A 20,944-nucleotide genomic window follows, 5' to 3' on the forward strand; every position below is an offset into this window, starting at 1 on the left:
CGTGGCATAGCGTTGTGATATAGAAACAACTTATTTGTTTACAATTACACACATTTTGTCAAATTTTATACCAACATTCGGGCTATTATCCAACCTACGTTCCTTGTAAATAAAATACATTTTCTTGTCCCATTTCAGCGATCAACACTCAGAACACATGACACCGTGATAGCAGGATTACCAGGATCGCATGCATCTCAGGCGGTGGTTGACGCCGACAACGCATCAATAATGCAGGGCGTTCACGAAGCACATTAGAGCGCCTATGTACTCCTGATAGCCAGCTCAGAAGGATGGCTTAGGATTTATATGTTATGTTTTTAAAATAAGGATCTATTTATGAGTTTAGAGAAGATTTTTCAACACTCAGACTCAAGTCAGATCAGGGCGAGGTCCCATAGGTGAGTTACGCTGCGTTGCGTCGCGTCGCGTTGTACCAAAGGGACTGCCATAAAAATTGATGACGCGATGACGCTACGACGCGATAACACAACGCATCAAATGGGACCTCGCACTGAGTAATAAGCTATGTAACAAACTCATAATCATCTTGTTGTGTCGTTGTATAGGTGCGTGCTGCGTCACCACCTACCCGTTAGGTTTATAGATAATAAACCAGTGTGAATCAAACCGCCTTGCGTATTACTCGTATGTAACAGTGGCGACGAGCGACGGGCAAAACTACCCTCGGTGTTAAAATAAATATTTTCCAAGGCAATGTGTGCAGCAGTTACACCATTTTTTGGGGCCATCTCCAATTTTGACCATCACAGTCAAGATTGGACGACATTTAAAACCAGACTGCAGCAATGGTTCATTGCAAATGGACTAGACGATGATACGGACAAGGCGGGCGTGAAGCGTCGCGCCATCTTGATTAGCACACTCAACGACGACTCGTTCCAGCTGGCTAGCAACCTCGTGCTACCGAAGAAGTTAGAGGATGTGGCATATAAAGATATCGTGCAGGTATTAGATCAGCATTTTACACAGAAGCGCTGTGGATTTGCTGAGAGGCTACATTTCTACGCGGCGGTACAACAGGCGAGTGAGTCACACGCGCAATGGGCAGCGCGTCTGCGTGGACTCGCGGCGCACTGCAGTTTCAAGCACTTGGAAGAAGCACTTCTAGACAAATTCGTCATGGGCATGACGGCGGGAGCGGAGCGGGAGAAGCTGTTCTCCATGGACATCGGGGAGCTGACGCTGGCGAAGGCCGTGGAGCTGGCGAGCAGCGTGCGCACGGCGCGCGCCGCCGCCGCCTGCGCCGCCCCGGCCGCGGCGACCACCTCAGACCCCTTGTTCAAGATCGACAAGGGGTCCGATCTCCGAAACAGTGGCAACCAAAGTGAAAGATGTAGTGTTTGTGGCCGTAAAAGTCATAGTGCTAATACCTGTCGGTTCAGTAAATTCAAGTGTACTAAATGTAACCAAAAAGGTCATCTTCGTAGGATGTGCAAAACCGTTAAATATGTAGGAGCCGAAGAGTTGGCAGAGGGTGACGACGGTGAGTTGTTTAATATTCGCTGCATAGGCGGGGCACCGATGGTCGAGGCTGTCATCATTAACAACATCAAGTTAAATTTTGAATTAGATAGTGGTTCTACTGTAACAGCAATATCAGACAAGACATATTATTCACATTTCTCCAATGTTAAGTTGTCGAAGTGCAATAAGAATTTAATTAGTTACACAGGGAATAAAATTTGTTGTCTGGGGGTAGCGCCGTTAACGGTAACTTATGAAGAGAAAACTAATATATTAGATGTCTATGTCATTGTTGGAGGCGGGCCTCCGATATTAGGTCGCGATTTTATTTCAAAATTTCAGCTCGAACTATCTCCTATAAAATTTTGCGCACAAACAAATTCTGATAAAAAAGTACCGTTAGAAAAAACACTTTCTGAGTTTGCTACAGTATTTGAGGATCGATTAGGTTGTTTCAATAAGTTCAAAATAAAATTACAACTAAAAGAAGACGCGAAGCCGGTGTTTTTCAAATCTAGACCGGTTGCTTTCGCCTTAAAAGAGAAAATTGATACAGAAATTAATAGATTGTTACAAGCGGGGGTAATAGAAAGTGTAGATCATTCGGAATACGCATCGCCAGTAGTTCCAGTCCTAAAAGAGGATGGTACAGTCCGCCTCTGTGCAGATTATTCACAGACATTGAATAAACAGCTATACGTGGAAAAATATCCGTTGCCAACGGTACAGGAACTGTTTACTAAGTTACACGGGGGTAAACAATTCACTAAATTAGATATGTCTTCGGCATACGCACAGTTTCCTATCATTGATGACGAAAATATTACGTGTATTAACACGCATAGGGGCCTATATAAGTATAAGAGGTTAATTTTCGGTCTTTCATCAGCCCCAGCCATTTTCCAACGAGCCATGGAAAGTATTCTGGATCTCGAGGGTGTACTAGTCTTCTTGGATGACGTCTGTATAACGGGAGACACATATGACGAACACTTACGTAGGTTAAAGTTAGTACTCGAAAGATTCCGCGACGCAGGGCTAACGCTTAGAAAGGATAAATGCGAGTTTTTCAAAGACGAAATAACCTATCTAGGTTACGTCATAAATAAATTTGGCATAAAAAAATCATTGGATAAAGTGAAGGCTATTCAGGAGGCTCAGCCACCCACATCATTAAAGGAACTGCAATCGTTTTTAGGCCTAGTTAATTATTATAGGAGCTTTGTGAAAAATGCATCAGGGATTCTATCGCCTTTGTATGATTTGCTAAAAAAAGGCACTAAATGGTCATGGACGGCAGAGTGCCAACATGCCTTCGATAGAATAAAAAATATATTATCTTCCGATAGTGTATTAGCGCACTTCAACCCAAAAGCTAAACTAATTTTAACGGTAGATGCAGGGTCTAAAGGCCTTGGGGCTATTTTATCGCAAGTAGGGCCGGACGGCGTCGAGCAGCCGATCTCGTACGCATCTCGTACACTCAACGCTGCAGAGCGGAACTACTCGCAGATTCAAAAAGAAGCAACAGCGATAGTATTTGGAGTCAGGCGGTACCATCAGTACTTGTACGCTAGGTCCGAGCCATTTGTGTTACGCACAGATCATAAACCGTTGCTAGCAATTTTTGGCTCACATAAAGGAGTACCTGAAGTTTCCGCAAATAGACTGCAAAGGTATTCGCTTTTTCTATCATCGTATAATTACGTGATAGAATATGTTCGCAGTGCTGAAAATACTGCAGATTTCTTATCTCGCGCGCCGTTACCTGAAACGAGTTCTAGGGCGAGTGCGGGGCTCGCGGGGAACGCGGGGGACGTCACGGCGGCCGCGTACATCAACTTTGTAGTGGAGGGGGCATTACCGGTCACTAGTGAACAGCTGAGCCGGGAGACAAGTGATGACGTCATTCTACGGCAAGTTATTAAGTACGTATGCGACGGATGGCCACGAAAAGTACAAGATGGGCGATTAAAACCGTATTTTCTATGTAAGGTCGAGTTGTCTTTCGAAAAGGGCGTTTTAATGCGTGGACATAAGGTGGTCATACCAGAAAAAATGCAACAAAAAGTTCTTAGAGAGTTACACAATTCGCATCTCGGTATTGTTAAAACTAAGGCATTGGCTCGCTCAAAATTCTGGTTCCCTGGCGTTGATGCAGCTATCGAAAACATGATAAATAGTTGTCATATTTGTCTCAGTATGCGACCTTCCCCGCCGCGAGCTCCTGTGGTTTCGTGGCCTTACCCCGACAAGCCATTCCAAAGAATACATATAGATTTTTTGGGACCTATTAAGAATGAGATGTATTTAGTTATAGTAGACGCTCATACTAAGTGGGTTGAATGTTATAATATGAAAGATAATATAACAACTAGTATGGTAATAAGTAAATTATGCGAATATATGTCTCGGTTTGGAATTCCTATTTCCGTCGTAAGCGATAACGGTTCATCGTTTACTTCCGGTCAGTTTAGCGACTTTTGTAAATTGAATGGTATTAGTCACGTGACCACCGCCGTGTACCATCCCGCTAGCAACGGCCAGGCGGAAAGCTGTGTAAAAATAGTAAAAAAAGGTATTAAAACCGCACTTTTAGCCGGCGGCATTGCGAGAGATGTGAATAATAGACTGTTGAAGTATCTGTTCGACTACCGCAACTCAGTACACTCGACGACCGGGCGGACCCCGGCCAGCCTGGTGTTCGGCTGGCAGCCGCGCTCACGGCTGGACTTACTGACCGTGCCCTCACCGTCACCACCCTCGCCTCTGTCTGATAAAGTTCGGAACAATCAGTTCTTACAGAATAGTTACCATGAAGGAGTGATTCGGAAAGACTTTGATACGAATGATGTGGTACTATATAAACTTTATGTTAATAAAAATAAATTTAACTGGTGCAAGGGACTTATCGTAGAAAAAGTGGGATTAATGTTATTTAAAATTAAGGACTTGTCTAGTGGTAGCATCATAACTCGTCATAGAAATCAAATAATATTGTATAAAGGATTGACGAGTGATTCAGATCATTATCAGTTTGACTTAGATACAGCTGTTAGTGGTGATAATGGAGGGGAGGAAGGTGCGGCGATGCCGGCCGAGGTGCAGCCTCCCCCCGCGCCCGCGCCGCCCGCCCGCGCGGACCCGGCGCCGTCCACACATGGAATGACTCTTAGAAATAAACCACGAGTTAATTATGAAGGCTTTTTCTAGTATACAGTAAAATGTTAAGTAGGTATAGTGTTTTAGTATTTTCACTGTAATAATTGTAAGTACATGCTATTGGTGGAGGGATGTTGTGTCGTTGTATAGGTGCGTGCTGCGTCACCACCTACCCGTTAGGTTTATAGATAATAAACCAGTGTGAATCAAACCGCCTTGCGTATTACTCGTATGTAACACAACAACTGTTACATACGAGTAATACGCAAGGCGGTTTACAAATAAACAAATTATCTAAAAAGGTTAAAACAAATACCTGCTGAAACAACTTGCCCAGAACCGGACCGGTTTAATCCGGATCCGTCCGCCCTGAGCAAACTGACACTTCTATCTGTGTTGTTTCACTCACTGAAGGTCCACTGAAGGGAACCACTTATTGTCTCTCTATGCTACTCGGCCAGTAAGTCAGTTTTACAATCATACCGCAATATTTTATTGAGATAATATTATAGTAACACCAAATTTACTATAATTTCGATAAAATAATAGTAATGCCAAATATTTTTTCTGTTATATTTACGTAGTTATATAAATATCTTTTTTAAACCACCTTTGCATCGCAGAGTAGTGGGCAGACAGAACTAACTTAAATCGTTTGAATTGATTCTATTCGGGAAAGTCTCACATACAACCGAAATAATTAAGAATCAAAGTTGAGACTAATTTATAAATTTTATACTCATGCAAGTATCTATTTTCAGAGGACAACAAAGTCTCTGGAGGCACAATTAGTTCAAGTCGTTATTTACTCCGAGAGATTAACGAGATGCATGTCTGCGTTTGAGACTGTGTTTAATCTTTGGCTTTCCTACAAATACTTTTAGCCTGAATTATGTCCCTTATTTTTGAATCCTTGTTTCAAACTCGTGTTTTAAAACATTCTTCTACTTATAAACGGTAACATATTGAGGTGGTACGGCTCTTGACGGTTACAAATGTTGAAAATGTTACGGCACAAATAGGCAACCAGCTTGGTTTCCAAATGGCACTTTTACAGAGCCGATTTGCCTGCAAATGTATTCCACTTTTGAACAATAATTTTCCGCAATAATTTCGGGTGAAATGCAAATTCTAATGTTTCACCTCTTCCCCGGTGTCCGGGACTAATGTCGGGTTCCGGTGTCGACAATGGCCGGTCCGGTCCGGCACAATTACCGCGCTCCGGTGCGTCCGGCGTCCGGACCGGCAGGGCGGCACGTGACCTCTTCATTGTACTCGTACCTGGTTATGTTATTCACACGAATTTGTTTAGGTAAAAGAGATTTGGGATTTCATTACTGTGTGGTGTTATTAAGTCATATGCGGCAAAGTGCTGATAATATCTAGGTGTTCACCGGTAGGATACACTGCTATCCAGCCGATTGGACAGCCGACCTTAGTCAGTTAGCTATTAAGTAGAGGTGGGATGACAAAGGCTAGGAGTGTTGAACTGCAGTAGTGTAATATTGGGCATTCTAGATCACTCTCAGTCGCTTCGCTCCTTCGCTCGCTTCGCTCGCCGTGATCCAGAATGCCCAATCGGTTTTACGTTCGATATCTAATAATTGTCTCTTCCGTTGACTTACTAAATGATCTTATTCATATACAGGGTGCTTTTAACTTTACATTACTTTGAATATGTATTTAACTTTACTATGAAACAGCTCTTTTATTTTTCCTGATTTCAGAGTTGGTTCCCATAATTAAAGTTATACAAGTATGACCTATGTACATTCACCTGCCAACGGGGTGACCACTAATAAACAAGCATTCTGTATTTAACATAACTAAATACACTGGGTAACATTACTGCCTTATTTCCAACAGCAAATATATGGTTATAGGGCACCATGATGATGCTAGTATTAAAAATATACCAAAATTACTCACCGATATAAATTTTTATTCACGCCGCAACACACATCACATAACACACATTTTTTTTTTTTTATTTTTTTTAGGTAGGGGGAAAATCCATCATGGACACCTGGGAAGTGAAGACCCCAGGTAGTGCCGGACTCTTACCGGCTAAAAACCCCCTACCGATATTTGGGAGGTGCTTAGACTATCAAACTAAACCAGACCTCAGGATTTTCGGGAGGTGTTTAGACTGTCAAACTAAACCAGACCTCAGGATTTTCGGGAGGTGCTTAGACTATCAAACTAAGCCAGACCTCAGGAGTTTCGGGAGGTGCTTAGACTGTCAAACTAAGCCAGACCTCGGGATTTTCGGGAGGTGTTTAGACTATCAAACTAAGCCAGACCTCAGGAGTTTCGGGAGGTGCTTAGACTATCAAACTAAGCCAGACCTCGGGATTTTCGGGAGGTGTTTAGATTGTCAAACTAAACCAGACCTCAGGATTTTCGGGAGGTGCTTAGACTATCAAACTAAGCCAGACCTCAGGAGTTTCGGGAGGTGCTTAGACTATCAAACTAAGCCTGACCTCGGGATTTTTGGGAGGTGCTTAGACTATCAAACTAAGCCAGACCTCAGGAGTTTCGGGAGGTGCTTAGACTATCAAACTAAGCCAGACCTCGGGATTTTCGGGAGGTGTTTAGACTATCAAACTAAGCCAGACCTCAGGAGTCACCACATGACGTGTCGCGGATCGCGGTCATATGTTAATTTACAACTTCACTGTGGTATTCGTGGGTGGTTGTAGTGAACTCGCTCCACTAAAAGATAAACTTTGTTATAATATATTTATAATCTACTTTAAAATACGATACACACAAAACCTACATACATGTCAATATGTCATAGTATGATGTCAAATAGCAAGCTAATTGATAATATATTATGTAAGTATTTTTTTATTCTAAAGGTAAATGAAAACAATGCAATAAACCTGTATTTTTTAAATATAAATTAAAGATTTCTACATTAATTCTTAATTTGAACAGTATAGAAGCTATTTATTTTTATTTGAATTTATATATTAAACTAATCATAGCAAAACTTTAGGAACAGGGAGAAAAGTATGTACCTTCACGAGAAAGGTACCCATTTCACTACCTAGACTAAATAAAAAATACATCTAGTAGTTTTGTATCAATGTAAAAAGTATTTTAACACAGAGATAAACTGGATTATGATAATAATAGCTTCACATAGTAGCGCACTGACTGGAACATTGCCCTGCATTGCAATATAATGTAGTGCTTGCATTTTGTTGATGTGCTATTCTGGTCAGAATTACAATCTTGTTTCGGAAATACAACGAAGTTTTTTATGCAGCAATTTGAATCGTACAATTTCAGAAGAGATAAATCATACTAGTAGTAGATACCTCGTTTTATCTCAAATAAACTATTATGCATGTTATAAGCTGTGGACAGTAATCTCCGAAGGGGTACTCAGAGGTGACTCGCAAGCGACCCACCCGTTTTTTCGGTGTACATTTGTATACTCAAATGATAGGTCGCGAGCAGTATCGCAGTTTTAGAATGTGTACAATGTACTTAGAGTACACATCTCTAGGATCTACATGTGCACTGCATTGTGCAGATGTCCTCACGATGTTTTCCTTCACCGTAGTACCACTTTTTATCAGTGAACTTAAATTCATTAATTGAAAAGATTGAATTTGGTTCGGGCGTGTGCCCGGATTCGAACCACAACCTCTAGAATGAGAGGCATAGAGCTAATCCGTTATGCTACCATAGGTCAAATACACTGTACTGGCACATAATCAGAAATAGGTAAGTACATCATTTTTATTACAAACATGATTATTTTATAAAATTAATTATATCCAATCACAAGCAAATCCAAATGAACTACTAGTGTTGACTAAATATCGTATTACAATTTAAAAGAAACTTAATCAGAGTCATCATTTCATTTCCCATAATTTTGGTAAAATGCTAACTTGCAGTATACATGATCAACTTTTCTTTGTGTGAGTGAAAATAATCATATCGATCGATTGATTTAAATTTGACGGAAATCAAAAGAAAAATTATATTTCATCAGCGAAGTGCACAGTGATCGGTGCTCGACGTCTTCCCTCTCCATTACCTACCAGTTACGAGAAAAAATGTACGTAAGTTATATTTTCATAATCTCTGATTTTTACCATTGACGCAAAAAGTGGGTGATATGTGTTTGAAACCGCTGTCTGTCTGTCACATCGGTCAACAAATTTTAGTACGTTTATTTTTATTCAAGTCAAGAAGTTCAAAAGTTTTTGAGACTTTTAGCGTTGAATTTCGGGTTTTAACGTGGTTAGCCTATTATTATGATCTACCAATAAGTACTCAAGATTTGATTGAATGTAAACACGATGTCTCTTCTTTATTGCAGGTCTGACGGTGAGGGATTTTATTCTTCCGAGGAAGAACTGCCACGGCGTCGTCCCGTGAAGCCTGCAGCGCTGAGCGCCGCGCCGAGCACGTCTACTGCTCCCGCCCCAACTCCATCCGGCTCAAGGAAGCGGAAGACTAAAGCTTCCGAATCCGCTTCCGAAAGTAGAGCAGCGTAAGTACGAACAATAATTGTTCTACTAAATAATAAACAGTAAAAGTAGTACCTAATCATATTCTTATTTATTTGTTTGGTGCCACCCTAAATGGGATTGACACTGTCAAATTTAATTCTTACGACACATGAATTAAAAACAGTACAACGTCCAAAATAAATAATTCAGCGAGGCCACACTGTACTAGTAGGATTTACATACTAGCTGTTGTCCCCAAGCTATAAAAAGTTTTCCGTACATATCCCGATAAACTTATTAACGTTCTGTTATATTAAATTATGTATCACTTATGTTATGAGCGTTAACACGTTCGTGCAAATTTTGTCTGAACCCGATCAATTGTTTAGCGTGATGGAGTAACAGACACATTCCAAAGTACCTAAGTACCTAAGTAGGTACTTAGTATATTATTATTGTATACACTAATTGACGACTTGTAAGTAATGATATTACTTTTATATTCTTTACAGAATCAATAAGGGCAAACAAAAAATTGACCTGGCGACATACAATCGTCGCAAAGCAACTGTGGCGGCGCTGTTCGGTGGGTCGGATGACGAGGCGGAGGCTGCAGCGGCACTGAACAACCCGATTCAAGAGCTGGAGAGCAGCTTAACCCGAAAAGTTGGGGATGGGTCGTTGCGGCGAACCGCAAAATTAGACGGAAGCCTGTTCTGCGAACTTCGTGTTTACGAAGTTCGCGATATAAAAAACATATCCCCACGGGACCGGTGGACTAAAGCGTACACCAGTCTTAAGTATCAATTCGATTATGATAGTCCGGAATGGACTAACATAATCGAATTCATTCGGGTTGCGAAGACCCGATTTACACAGGAGCCAATATACTATCCGAATAAGAAGTAAATCTTAGTTGGATAGTATATGTTGCAGAAAATCGAATTAAAGTTAATCGTCTTTAAAAATAAAAACTACAAAATATGTTTAAATTATTAAATATTGTTCGTTGCTAATTTATTTAATTTAAATATTAATTAAATTTTACCTTACATATTTTACAGATACCTAATATTTTTTATCGATGATTAACTTTATTTAGGCTTTCTGAAACCGGCTCCTAACTAGGTTATAGCGGTATACCAAATACCTTATTTTTAACTACTTTATCTTACTGAAAATATATAATAAAATATAATATAACTTAATAAGTAAAGTGTTAATTATTTACTTATTCAACAATGGTTAACCCCAGTAAAAATATTTTCTGCTCAGTGTGCGAACAATTAGTAAAAAGTAAAGCCTTTTCAGCTCACTTAAAAAGCATAGCTCATAAAAATAATACCCGAGTTGAAGCGGAGGAGTGTATAGAAAAAATTAATTCAGCATTTCGTTCACGAATTGCTTCGTATCGAGTGTACGATTCCCGCAGAACCAAACATCCCTCCCCCGTGCCCGCAGCTCGCCCCGGGCGTGCGCAAGCGCAGGTGTGTGCTCCTGAAAGCCACCCTGTAATGCCGGCACCGTTTTTACGTGTCATCGCTGGTAAAGTTCAGCGACTATTGAATGCGGCTCTTGCTACGCATCAAAGTGTTAAAATTAACTTTGAACTATTTGCAAATTTTTATCTACCTAAAAATGATACTTCCGAGGTTAAGTCTTTTGCCACTGAAAATAGGTGCATCCACAGCAATTATGATTTCAAAACTATATTCAATGAGATGTGCGACGTAATTCTAAAAAAAGTTGACGAGTTCCAGGAACGCGATAGTGGGTGGTCATTGCTTGATACACTTTATTTAGAGGTAAATATTAATAAATATATTCCTCTTCGTGCGTCTGGCTTTATTGATCTACCAAAAAGCATAAAAAGTAAGAAAGCTTGCATCAATGTGAACAATAATGATAGTTTTTGTTTTCTTTGGTGCATAATGGCAGCTCTTTTTCCGGCGAAATGTAACGCAAACCGAACAAAATCATATCCACATTTTTGTACCGTTCTAAATACGCATGGAATGACATTTCCAGTCAGCTTTACCGACATAAAATTATTTGAAAAAAATAATAAAATTAGTGTCAACGTTTATGGGTTAAAAAAATGTAATGTTGTTGGCCCGCTATACAAGTCAAGTGCCCGCCAAGCGGTTCACGTAAATCTTTTATTGCTTGAAAATAAGAATACGTTACATTATTGTTTAATAAAAGATTTGAATAAACTCTTACGTTCGCAATTAACCAAACACCATGGAAAAGTTTACTTTTGCGATGAGTGTTTGATATGTTTTGATTCCGAGGAACGATTGACCTTGCATAGTTGTGGAGGCGTCGCGACAGTTCTGCCGACTGAAGGCGCAATACTCGAGTTTAAGCACTACGAACGCTTACAAAAAATGCCTTTTGTTATTTATGCTGATTTTGAAACTTTGTTGGAGCCGTGTTCAACAATACCAGATTCGAATCATACACAAATTACTCACAAGCATATACCGAGTGCTTTTTCTTATTACATAACTTGTTCATACGATAATAATTTCAATAAATTAATGTTTTATCGCGGTAAAGATTGTGTCGATATGTTTATAAGTTTTCTTCAAAATGATATAACAGAAATTTATAAAGTCCTCTCTAGACCTATAGCACTGGTAATGACTGACACGGATCAATTAAATTTTGATACATCACATCAATGCTGTATATGTGAGAAACCGTTAGTAGAAGACCGAGTGAGGGATCACTGTCACTTAACAGGTAAATACAGAGGAGCAGCGCATTCGTATTGTAATTTGCGCTACAAACTCCCTAAATTTATTCCTGTATTTTTTCACAATCTGTCTGGGTACGATAGCCACTTGTTTATACGACATTTGGGATCTATTCCAGGTAAAATTAAGGTTATAGCAAGAAACAAGGAAAACTACATATCGTTTACTAAAATATTTCAAATGACAGATTCAGAAAATATTGCTGTGAGATTTGTTGATTCCTTTAGCTTTTTGCCTTCTAGTTTGGACAAGCTTTCAAACACTTTAGCTGATGAACAGTTTAAGCATTTAAATCAAATTTGTAAAAATAAATCCGAGTTCAATCTTCTTAGACGAAAAGGTGTCTATCCCTACGATTATATGACCACGTGGTCAGCCTATGATGAGACAAAACTTCCACCGCAAGAATTATTTTTCAATAAGTTAAACAATTCATCGTTATCAATCGATGACTATAAACATGCAAAAAATATATGGTGCACATTTAATATAAATAATTTAGGAGAATATACAGATTTATATGTAAAGACAGACGTGTTGTTATTAGCAGACGTTTTTGAAAATTTTCGCACAACATGTATAAAAAATTATAAGTTAGATCCAGCTTTTTATTTGACTTCACCAAGCTATAGTTTTGACGCTATGCTTTTAAAAACACGAGTTAATTTGGAGCTCATCCATGACTTAGAAATTATTAGGATGCTTCAAAGTGGTATTCGTGGTGGTGTGTGTTTGTGTACAACCAGACACGCTAAAGCTAATAATAAGTATCAACATAGTTATGACCCAAAACTTCCATCAAACTTTTTAGTTTACCTTGATTGTAATAACCTATACGGATATGCAATGTGCCAAAGTTTACCTCACTCAGGATTCAAAATGTTAAGTAAATTTGAAATAGATGGATTGAACATATTAGATATAGCAGATGATGCCGCATATGGATATATTTTGGAGGTTGATTTAGAATATCCAGATTATCTCCATGACTCTCACAATGATTTGCCCTTTTGTGCACAAAAGTTTGCACCACCGGGTTCAGTGTCAAAAAAATTAATTCCAAATTTATATGATAAATTTCATTACGTGATTCATTACATACACTTGAAAAATTGTATTAAACATGGTTTAGTACTGAAAAAAATCCATAAAGTAATTAAATTTAAACAAGGGGCATATCTTAAGGACTATATGGATCTAAATACTAATCTTAGACAAAAAGCTAAATCTTCTTTTGAACAAGATTTATTTAAGCTCCTTAACAATAGCATTTTCGGAAAGACTTTAGAAGATACCGAAAGAAGAATTGACATCAAGTTAGTTACTAAATGGTCGGATAACTGCAATAAAACAAAAAAAAACTACACCGCGGATAGATTAATATCAAGACCTAATTTTAAAAATTGCACTATATTTACAGAAAATTTTGTAGCTGTTCAAATGAAACCAGAGAGAGTTATATTAGATAAACCAATTTATATTGGGTTTTCAGTGTTGGAAATATCTAAAAGTCATTTATACACTTTTCATTATTCTATTTTGAAACCATTTTACGGTGAAAGACTAAGATTGTGTTATACCGATACAGATAGTCTTCTTTACTCGATTAAAACGGACGACTTTTATTCAGATGTAAAATATAATTTTCTAGAATATTTTGACACCAGTAATTATTCAATTGATAATACTTACAATGTACCACAGTTAAATAAAAAAGTTCCTGGATTATTTAAAGATGAACTAGGAGGAAAAATCCTTTCAGAATTTGTTGGATTACGTTCGAAACTGTATTGTATTAAGACTGAGGACGCTGAAATAAAGAAAGCAAAAGGCGCTAAGAAATGCGTGGTAAAAGATTTATGTCTAAATGATTATAATAATGTTTTGCTTGGTAAAATACAATTGCGAAAAAAACAAATACTTTTTAAATCATTGAAGCATCAAATTTTTACTCAAGAAGTAAAAAAAATTGTGTTGTCCCATGATGATGATAAAAAATTTATTCTAAAAGATAAAATATCAACATTGTCTTGGGGACATTATTCCATTATTTGAATTATCGAGAATGACTGGTATATTGATATCACATTATGTTCATCCAAATAGTATTACTATCATCACTTGTCTGTCAGAAGACGCTGATTTTTATCCACAACTTCAGTTTCGAAATGAAAATGAATCATTATTTATGTGTTATTCTGAGTGGCAAAAAATTTATAAATCAATTAAAGAGAAACAACTATGTAACAATAAACAGTATTTTAATTTTCCCTTTTATACTTTTCTACACTGTGATAAACGTTGTTCAGATGAATTTGTAATTTTACTGGTAGATGCTTTAAAATTGTTTGCGCACTGTGTAGACGCGAGACTTAAGATGTTACACTATGAACGCATAAAAGCATATAAATTTATTTTGAAGATTGAATGTATTTTTGAAAAATGTTATATACCGATAGAAAATATTTCTAGTGTTTTATATTATTATGCTGATAGTTTATCTCTTGTGGAAATGGAACTTGTGACACTGTGTATTGATTATTTCACTAAATGCTATTTACGTTTTCAATTGTAGGTACCTATGTAATACTAACCAATAAGATAAGTAAGTAGTATAAGTTAAAGCTAAGGTAAAGTTATTTTTACCTTATAATATAATAAATAAAGTTAATATTTAATATGATTGTGTTTAATTTACACCATGAGTTCATGATGATGTATGGAACGTACGGAAAATAGGATAAAAATCAAGAATATTTCTTATTATACATATACGAATAAGAAAATATTAGGTAGATAGTTAATAAAAAATACATTTAAATCGTACATAAATTTTGTGCTGAGATTAAAGTGTTTCAACATGATATCTGCTGATGTCAATGTAATTTCTAAGAATCCCACACATTAGTAATATTTCAATTGAAACAGTGTACATAAATTCCTTAGTGATGCACATTCCATTACATGACCAAATAATCATTAAGCTAATATTCTCCTTTCCTTGCGGTTGTGTAGAAAAACAAACAGAAAAATATGTCTTCAGATGAGGTGAGTCAGTTATCTATACTACAGTAACACAGTATGTTCTCTACATATATCTTAATACGTATTTAATTTATTTATGTTTTTGTTCCAGATTTCTCTAGTGAATTATATTGCAACCAAAAATCTTGGAAATCCTAAATATGTAGTGAAAATGGAAATATGTAAAATTGTACAAACATCAAACATAGCTGAAGTGAAAACAGTAATAAAAACACAATATTTGGTAAATGAAGATTACGATACTATATTGGAGTTTGCTGTAAAATTAATAAATCAAATTGGAACAAAACTTGGAGAAAATGCTGACCAGCACGCATCTTGAGTGAAATAAGGTGAGTAGCTATTTACAATAGTAAATATTCTTTCTTTTGTTTATTTTTAAGGTGTGTTATAAATTCTGTATAAAAATTAATATCTAGTATTTCCTTTTTCAGGTACAGGACATAGTCGTTGAACAATGAACATTCCTTTGTGCATTTGAAATGTTATTAAAATTAAGTTCGTATAGTAAATAAATCTGTATTATTTTTGGCTTTGTTAGGGATTATGTTATAATAAACTAAATATTTAATTACTTACATACTTATTTAGAGCACCACATACTGTACTACATATGGCACTGTGCATTGAAAGAAATTAACCTTGATGTTTAAATGATAAAATATTAGGTACCTAAGTACTTTACTTGTGTATGAACTTATTAAAAATTAATAAAATAAAAAACCAAAATTACATAATTTTTGCTTTTATTTTTCATAATCCTTAAATCTAGTTAAACAATAAATAGTATAAAGTCATTTTAAAAAAAAACAATCATATTATTTTCTATAAACCATTTCCTTAAAGAAATTACATTTTTTAGAGCACAATATTTTTTATGATAGGCACAGTTATAGTTTACAGTACTATTCAAAAATGAATTATATAAAGTAGTAAAATTTGGACACCCTTTTTCTCCTAGTTCGATTATATTACAATTACTACATATTTCTTCCATCCATCTAATCTTTTCTAATCCTTTAACAAGAATGTTCCGGTGTTTCTCTAAAAAAGGTTTAATGTACTTTTTAAATTCTTCATATACGATATAGCCTTCATTCCAATATATGCCTCGATTTCGTTGAATCCAAGAAACTTGTTTTTTTTCTTCACTATACAAATCATTATAAGTAAATGGTGGTTTCAAAAGAAACACCTGAGTATGTTCGGAAGTTGCAAAAGCAAATTCCTTTAGAATGAATCGGTTCCTCAAGTCTTTAAAGCCTTGCATGTCCACAATAAGGCATTCACTATTCATGATATTTTCTTTACAATGTTCGAAAGTGGTTTGTATTCGATTATACTATCATTTAGTATGAAACAATATGCAGATGTATTATCAGGTAGCTCTTTTTCACTTTCCAATTCAATGCGTACGTCAACAGGTCCACTTTTTAATGTTTCGTTTTGTCTACAGCAATCAATTACAAATAAAGGAGCGTGAATCTTAAATTCTTGAAAACTAAGTAAGGGTTCAGATCGATGGCCGTAGTACGACTGTTGAAACTTTGAATATTCTTCATATAATAAAGAATACTTATCTTCTTCAAAGGATACATTCAGATTTTCATACGGAAAATATGTTGAATTCAAGAATACTTTAACATTACGTAAATTGCAATGATCGAACTTGGAAGCATCTTTTTTTTTATTGTTTTTTCGGTTTGTTTGCAAACCAATAACTACGTAACGAGGTTTTTCAATTTGTGACGATGATTTTATTGACCAAGTGTGTTTAGTAGTTTTAGGAAGCAAAGGATACTCATATATGTCCCAATTTCGAAATACCAATTTGATAGCTTTATCTTTCTCTAAAATCTTAAGAAGGTTTATTCTTTCACGGTCTGATACTTTGATATGTGGAACCCTCCAAACAATATTGGTAATAGTGATATCGTCGATAAAGTCTTCAGCGCCAACTTTCAAAGAATTTAAATTTGTATTACTTCTTAATAATATTAGTTCATGTTTACAGTTCATAATAATTTTTTTATAATCCTCTGCAAATCCTAGAATTTTATTGAGTGGAATGGAAACAGCAAAGCTTTTAACACTAATGTCATTAGACCCATTAATGTCCCAACCCCAAGCTTTTGACATTTCAGACTCATTTTTATTCATTGATAAAATGGATTTAATCGTTGTTGATATTCCAACATTCTTAGTCTTATCAATTTCAACACCATTGAGTTCATAGCGTATATCTTGAAATAGGAAGAGTAATGCATTGTTAGTTAATTTAACAGGCTCAATTAATTCACTGGTATCCTTCTTGTAAACATTAACGGTGCCTTCTAAGTAAAGTGTGCTAGCCGAGGGTAAAATATACAAATCCTGTTGGTTAATCGGTATTCGAATTTCATCATTCCGGTTAAAACTGGTTACATATGGTTTATACGAGTGCATCTGATAACTTTCAATACTGTTGTCTAAAACATAAGACTCCGATACGTCTAAGATGTTCATTTTAACAGCTTTATTAATTTTAAAAATCTGATATTTTCTTTTGTTAATTTTATTTTATTTTTAGATCTTACCTTCTTAACACCACAATTACTACTAGATTGTTTTTGAACAATTGGTTTGGTTTTATGGAAGTTAATCATTTTTTCTTTAAATGCAAATACAATTGAATTTCTTCTTTACGTAAATTTACCAAATTATCATTTGAATCCAATATTTTTATGTTTACACTGTTAATACAACCTTGATTAACAGGAAAATAAATTATATTTCTAGGTATTTCAATTATTCTGAAACCAGGTGGGACATTTGGTGCAAACTCATAAAGTATGTGACTTGGTTTACCGTTTACATATGAACCACTAACAATATCACATTCGACTCTTATGATGGTTGTTGGTAAAATGCTTATAGGTAAATGAGACTCGTGATGTTTATATGCCTCGAGTGTTATTTTATCGAAACCGAGGATATTACCAATTGAATTCTCTTTTTCAAAGTGAATATCTTTTGAACAATAGATTTTTGTGCTAAGAGTATTATTATTGCATACCAATTGAAATGAAGTATCTTTTACGTGCGATTCCAAAAAATTGCTGATATCTTCAAGTTCATATGAACCTTCAGGTATTTCAATAACTTCATCTCCAATATAAAATTTATTATTTTTGTGATCTACATTTGGTATAGAGTTGAATGTAGAAAAGTAAAGTAATCCACATTCATATTCTGCGTTTAGTTGCAAAGGTGGTGTGTAATTAGTTGTCAGAATAGATTCACACCCTGTTACCGATAGAGTGAAAGACATATTGAAAATGACACTGTCAGCCAATTTATTCTCTTTTATATGCATGCTTTTTCCAAAAATATTTTAAAAACATTATACTTAAATGTCCGCAATTTGTTGTTTCAAATGACTGATATCTATTATAGTTATAGTAAATATCCAAACCATTTAAATAATTTGTGAGCTCCAATGGAGGCTTCAGATTACCGAAACTGTCAAAGTATTCGCAGTAATTACCTATTTTAGCATAGGCTACCCAATGAGTTCCTTCGTTTTGAGAGCTATCTAAGTTAACAATAGCACACTCAAATTTATTTGGTTTTTTTGGTAATTCATCTCTCATGAAAACACCTCTAAAATAAGGTATATTACGAGTAAATTCAATTATATCTATATTAGTTAAAGGTCGCTTGGGTAGCCCTTTTATTAGTTTTTTGAAGAATGTATACATAACCCACTCCCTTTCTTATGCGAATAGGGTTTAATGTATAATCCCTTACCAATGGCAATAGCTTCCATCACTTTATTGTGTCGCTCAGATTCCATAAATTTTTTCTTTGAATCTTTATAATCGTTAACAGCTTTAGCTATACCTGAAGCTCCACCAGCAATTGCGCCAAGTGCTGATAATCCAGCAAAAATTGGTATAAGTGGTAGAATTCCTCCAGTTTTAGGGACTGGTATTAAGCGAGGTAAATAGAGTTTCTTATCTCCCGAAATAATTTTTTTTGCTGTTAGATATGCAATTTTTATTGCATCCTTATTGCTCTTTGGTTTAATTTTTTTCAAATGTCTACCAATTTTCGCGACTGCTGACTTGAATTTTTTTAAACCTGCACCCGCTTTTACCTTACTTTTCATTATATTTTTTACAAGCCACGATGATATTTTCTCTCCTTTACTTGCATGTTTTGATTGCATTCTTCTTTTTGCCATTTTTATTAATTCTAAGTCTGCGTTGTGTCTACTTTGTAAATCGGAATAATTTGAGTATGCTATATCATGACTTTTGCACGCCTCATCTAGCCCGTTAATACCGCGATCACCTCTTAAAAGGCGCTCTTGTAGTCTGGTTCCTGGACCACAATAATTATAACCAGGTAAATGTAGTTCAAATGGTAAATTATTAATTAAATTATTAACAAGACCTCTTCCTTTCATAGCAAAATAAGTAATAATAAAATGTATTATTGGTTTCAATTTATATGTATGCTTATGATAGATGTAATTGTTTAAACAATATTTTTTTTATTAATCCATGAATTGTCTTTTTCACTAAGACCTAACCATTTTACGTATAATTTATTTCCACATTTTTTTATAATTTTTTCAACTAAGTATATATCAGGATACATAGTTTTCTGTAATTCTTGTTCATAGAAACAACCTAACACTTTATTTTGTCTTTGATCTTCTAACAAATATGTAACGGGCATGGTATTATTAACTTTTATAACTTTAAAAATCTCGGTAGACCAATTGGGAAAGTAACCTTTGTTAAATATACTTTTGTATTTACTTATACGAACATTATCGCCAAGTTTAAATTTATTTTCATTTTTTAAGCTTTTTTTTCTGGATTTCAAAATGTTATCCATGACTTCTCTTTCATTGGAAGTATTAACTTCCGATGGCTTAAATTTGGTTATGCGATGAATATTATTATTGTATGAATGAATAACAGTTTCTATTGGTTTTCCAACCCACTTATAATTCCCGATGTAACTAAAATGTTTATAAAGTTTACCTTTAAGTGTTCTTATTAATCTTTCAACAATAGATGCCTTTTTTGTTGAATATGTTGAGTAATGATTTATACCGTTAGATTCACAAAGTCTTTTAAAAACTGAATTGTAAAATTCCGTTCCAAGATCAGTTTGTAAATTTTTAGGTACACGTCCACTTTGAAGGATATTTTGAAAAGCTTTCGCTACATCTAATTGATTTTTGGATTTCAATGCAACCACCCACGCAAACTTAGAAAAAGCATCAATAATGACTAAAATAAATTTATAACCTTTGTTCACTTTATAGTATTTATGTATATCAATTAAATCACCTTGCCATAAATCATCAATTCCCTTTAAAACAACATGTCGACGATCAAAATTTTTTCTTGCTGTTTTATGAATTTCATCCACGATTGTTTTTTTAATCATTGTTGAATCTTACTTATAACAACTTTTAAGAGTATTTTAATTTTATGCAATTCTGATTGAATTTCTTCGTGTTTTGAGTTATATCGTTCAAATATTTCATCTACATACTGCTTATTTACCGCTTCGTCCTCAGATGTAGGAGTCCTTAGTCCTATTAATTTCGATGATTGAATATCAAATGAACCGTCCTCAGATTTCATTAAAAAAATATTTGTATCAATCGTTTTAGTCTGTCTGTGCACATGATGCCCGAATTTATCTATTGTCATTTTGAGAACCACCGCAATCAAATATTTTCTGCCATCTAATATCATTTTTGGGATATATTAATTTATATACCCAGTTTCACGGAGTTCTTCAATTATGGCTATAATTTCATTATTAACTCCTGTGTTACCAGCGTCTTGCGATGCTATTAGCAATTTAAGTCTTTCAACTAATTCGTTAGGGTCATCCCAGTATACCAAATCAACACTATTTTTCATTTTTTTCAACATTGGTTCATGTAATCCCGCTCCCTTTGCCTCTATATTTTTTTGTAGTGTAAATAGCGGTTTGATT

General features: G+C 35.5%; 1 protein-coding gene and 1 long non-coding RNA gene across 2 annotated transcripts; both read left to right on the forward strand.

Moving 5' to 3' along the window:
- The first annotated feature begins 552 nt into the window (after positions 1-552).
- LOC125488649 lies at positions 553-4,419 on the forward strand. Its single transcript, XM_048621769.1, has 2 exons — positions 553-1,507; positions 4,285-4,419. Exons 1-2 carry the CDS (start codon positions 718-720, stop codon positions 4,296-4,298), a joined length of 804 nt encoding a protein of 267 aa, XP_048477726.1. The 5' UTR covers positions 553-717; the 3' UTR covers positions 4,299-4,419.
- A 1,728-nt stretch (positions 4,420-6,147) lies between these two features.
- On the forward strand, positions 6,148-10,336 carry LOC125488610. Its single transcript, XR_007266342.1, has 2 exons — positions 6,148-9,169; positions 9,641-10,336. It is a non-coding gene; the product is annotated as an uncharacterized LOC125488610 (long non-coding RNA).
- Positions 10,337-20,944: the final 10,608 nt, after the last annotated feature.

Source organism: Plutella xylostella, chromosome 6 (genome assembly GCF_932276165.1).
Source record: "Plutella xylostella chromosome 6, ilPluXylo3.1, whole genome shotgun sequence".
Taxonomy (NCBI): Eukaryota; Metazoa; Arthropoda; class Insecta; order Lepidoptera; family Plutellidae; genus Plutella; species Plutella xylostella.

Coding starts and splice junctions, on each gene's coding strand:
- LOC125488649 (XM_048621769.1), top strand. CDS start 718: ATGTGTGCAGCAGTTACACCATTTTTTGGGGCCATCTCCAATTTTGAC.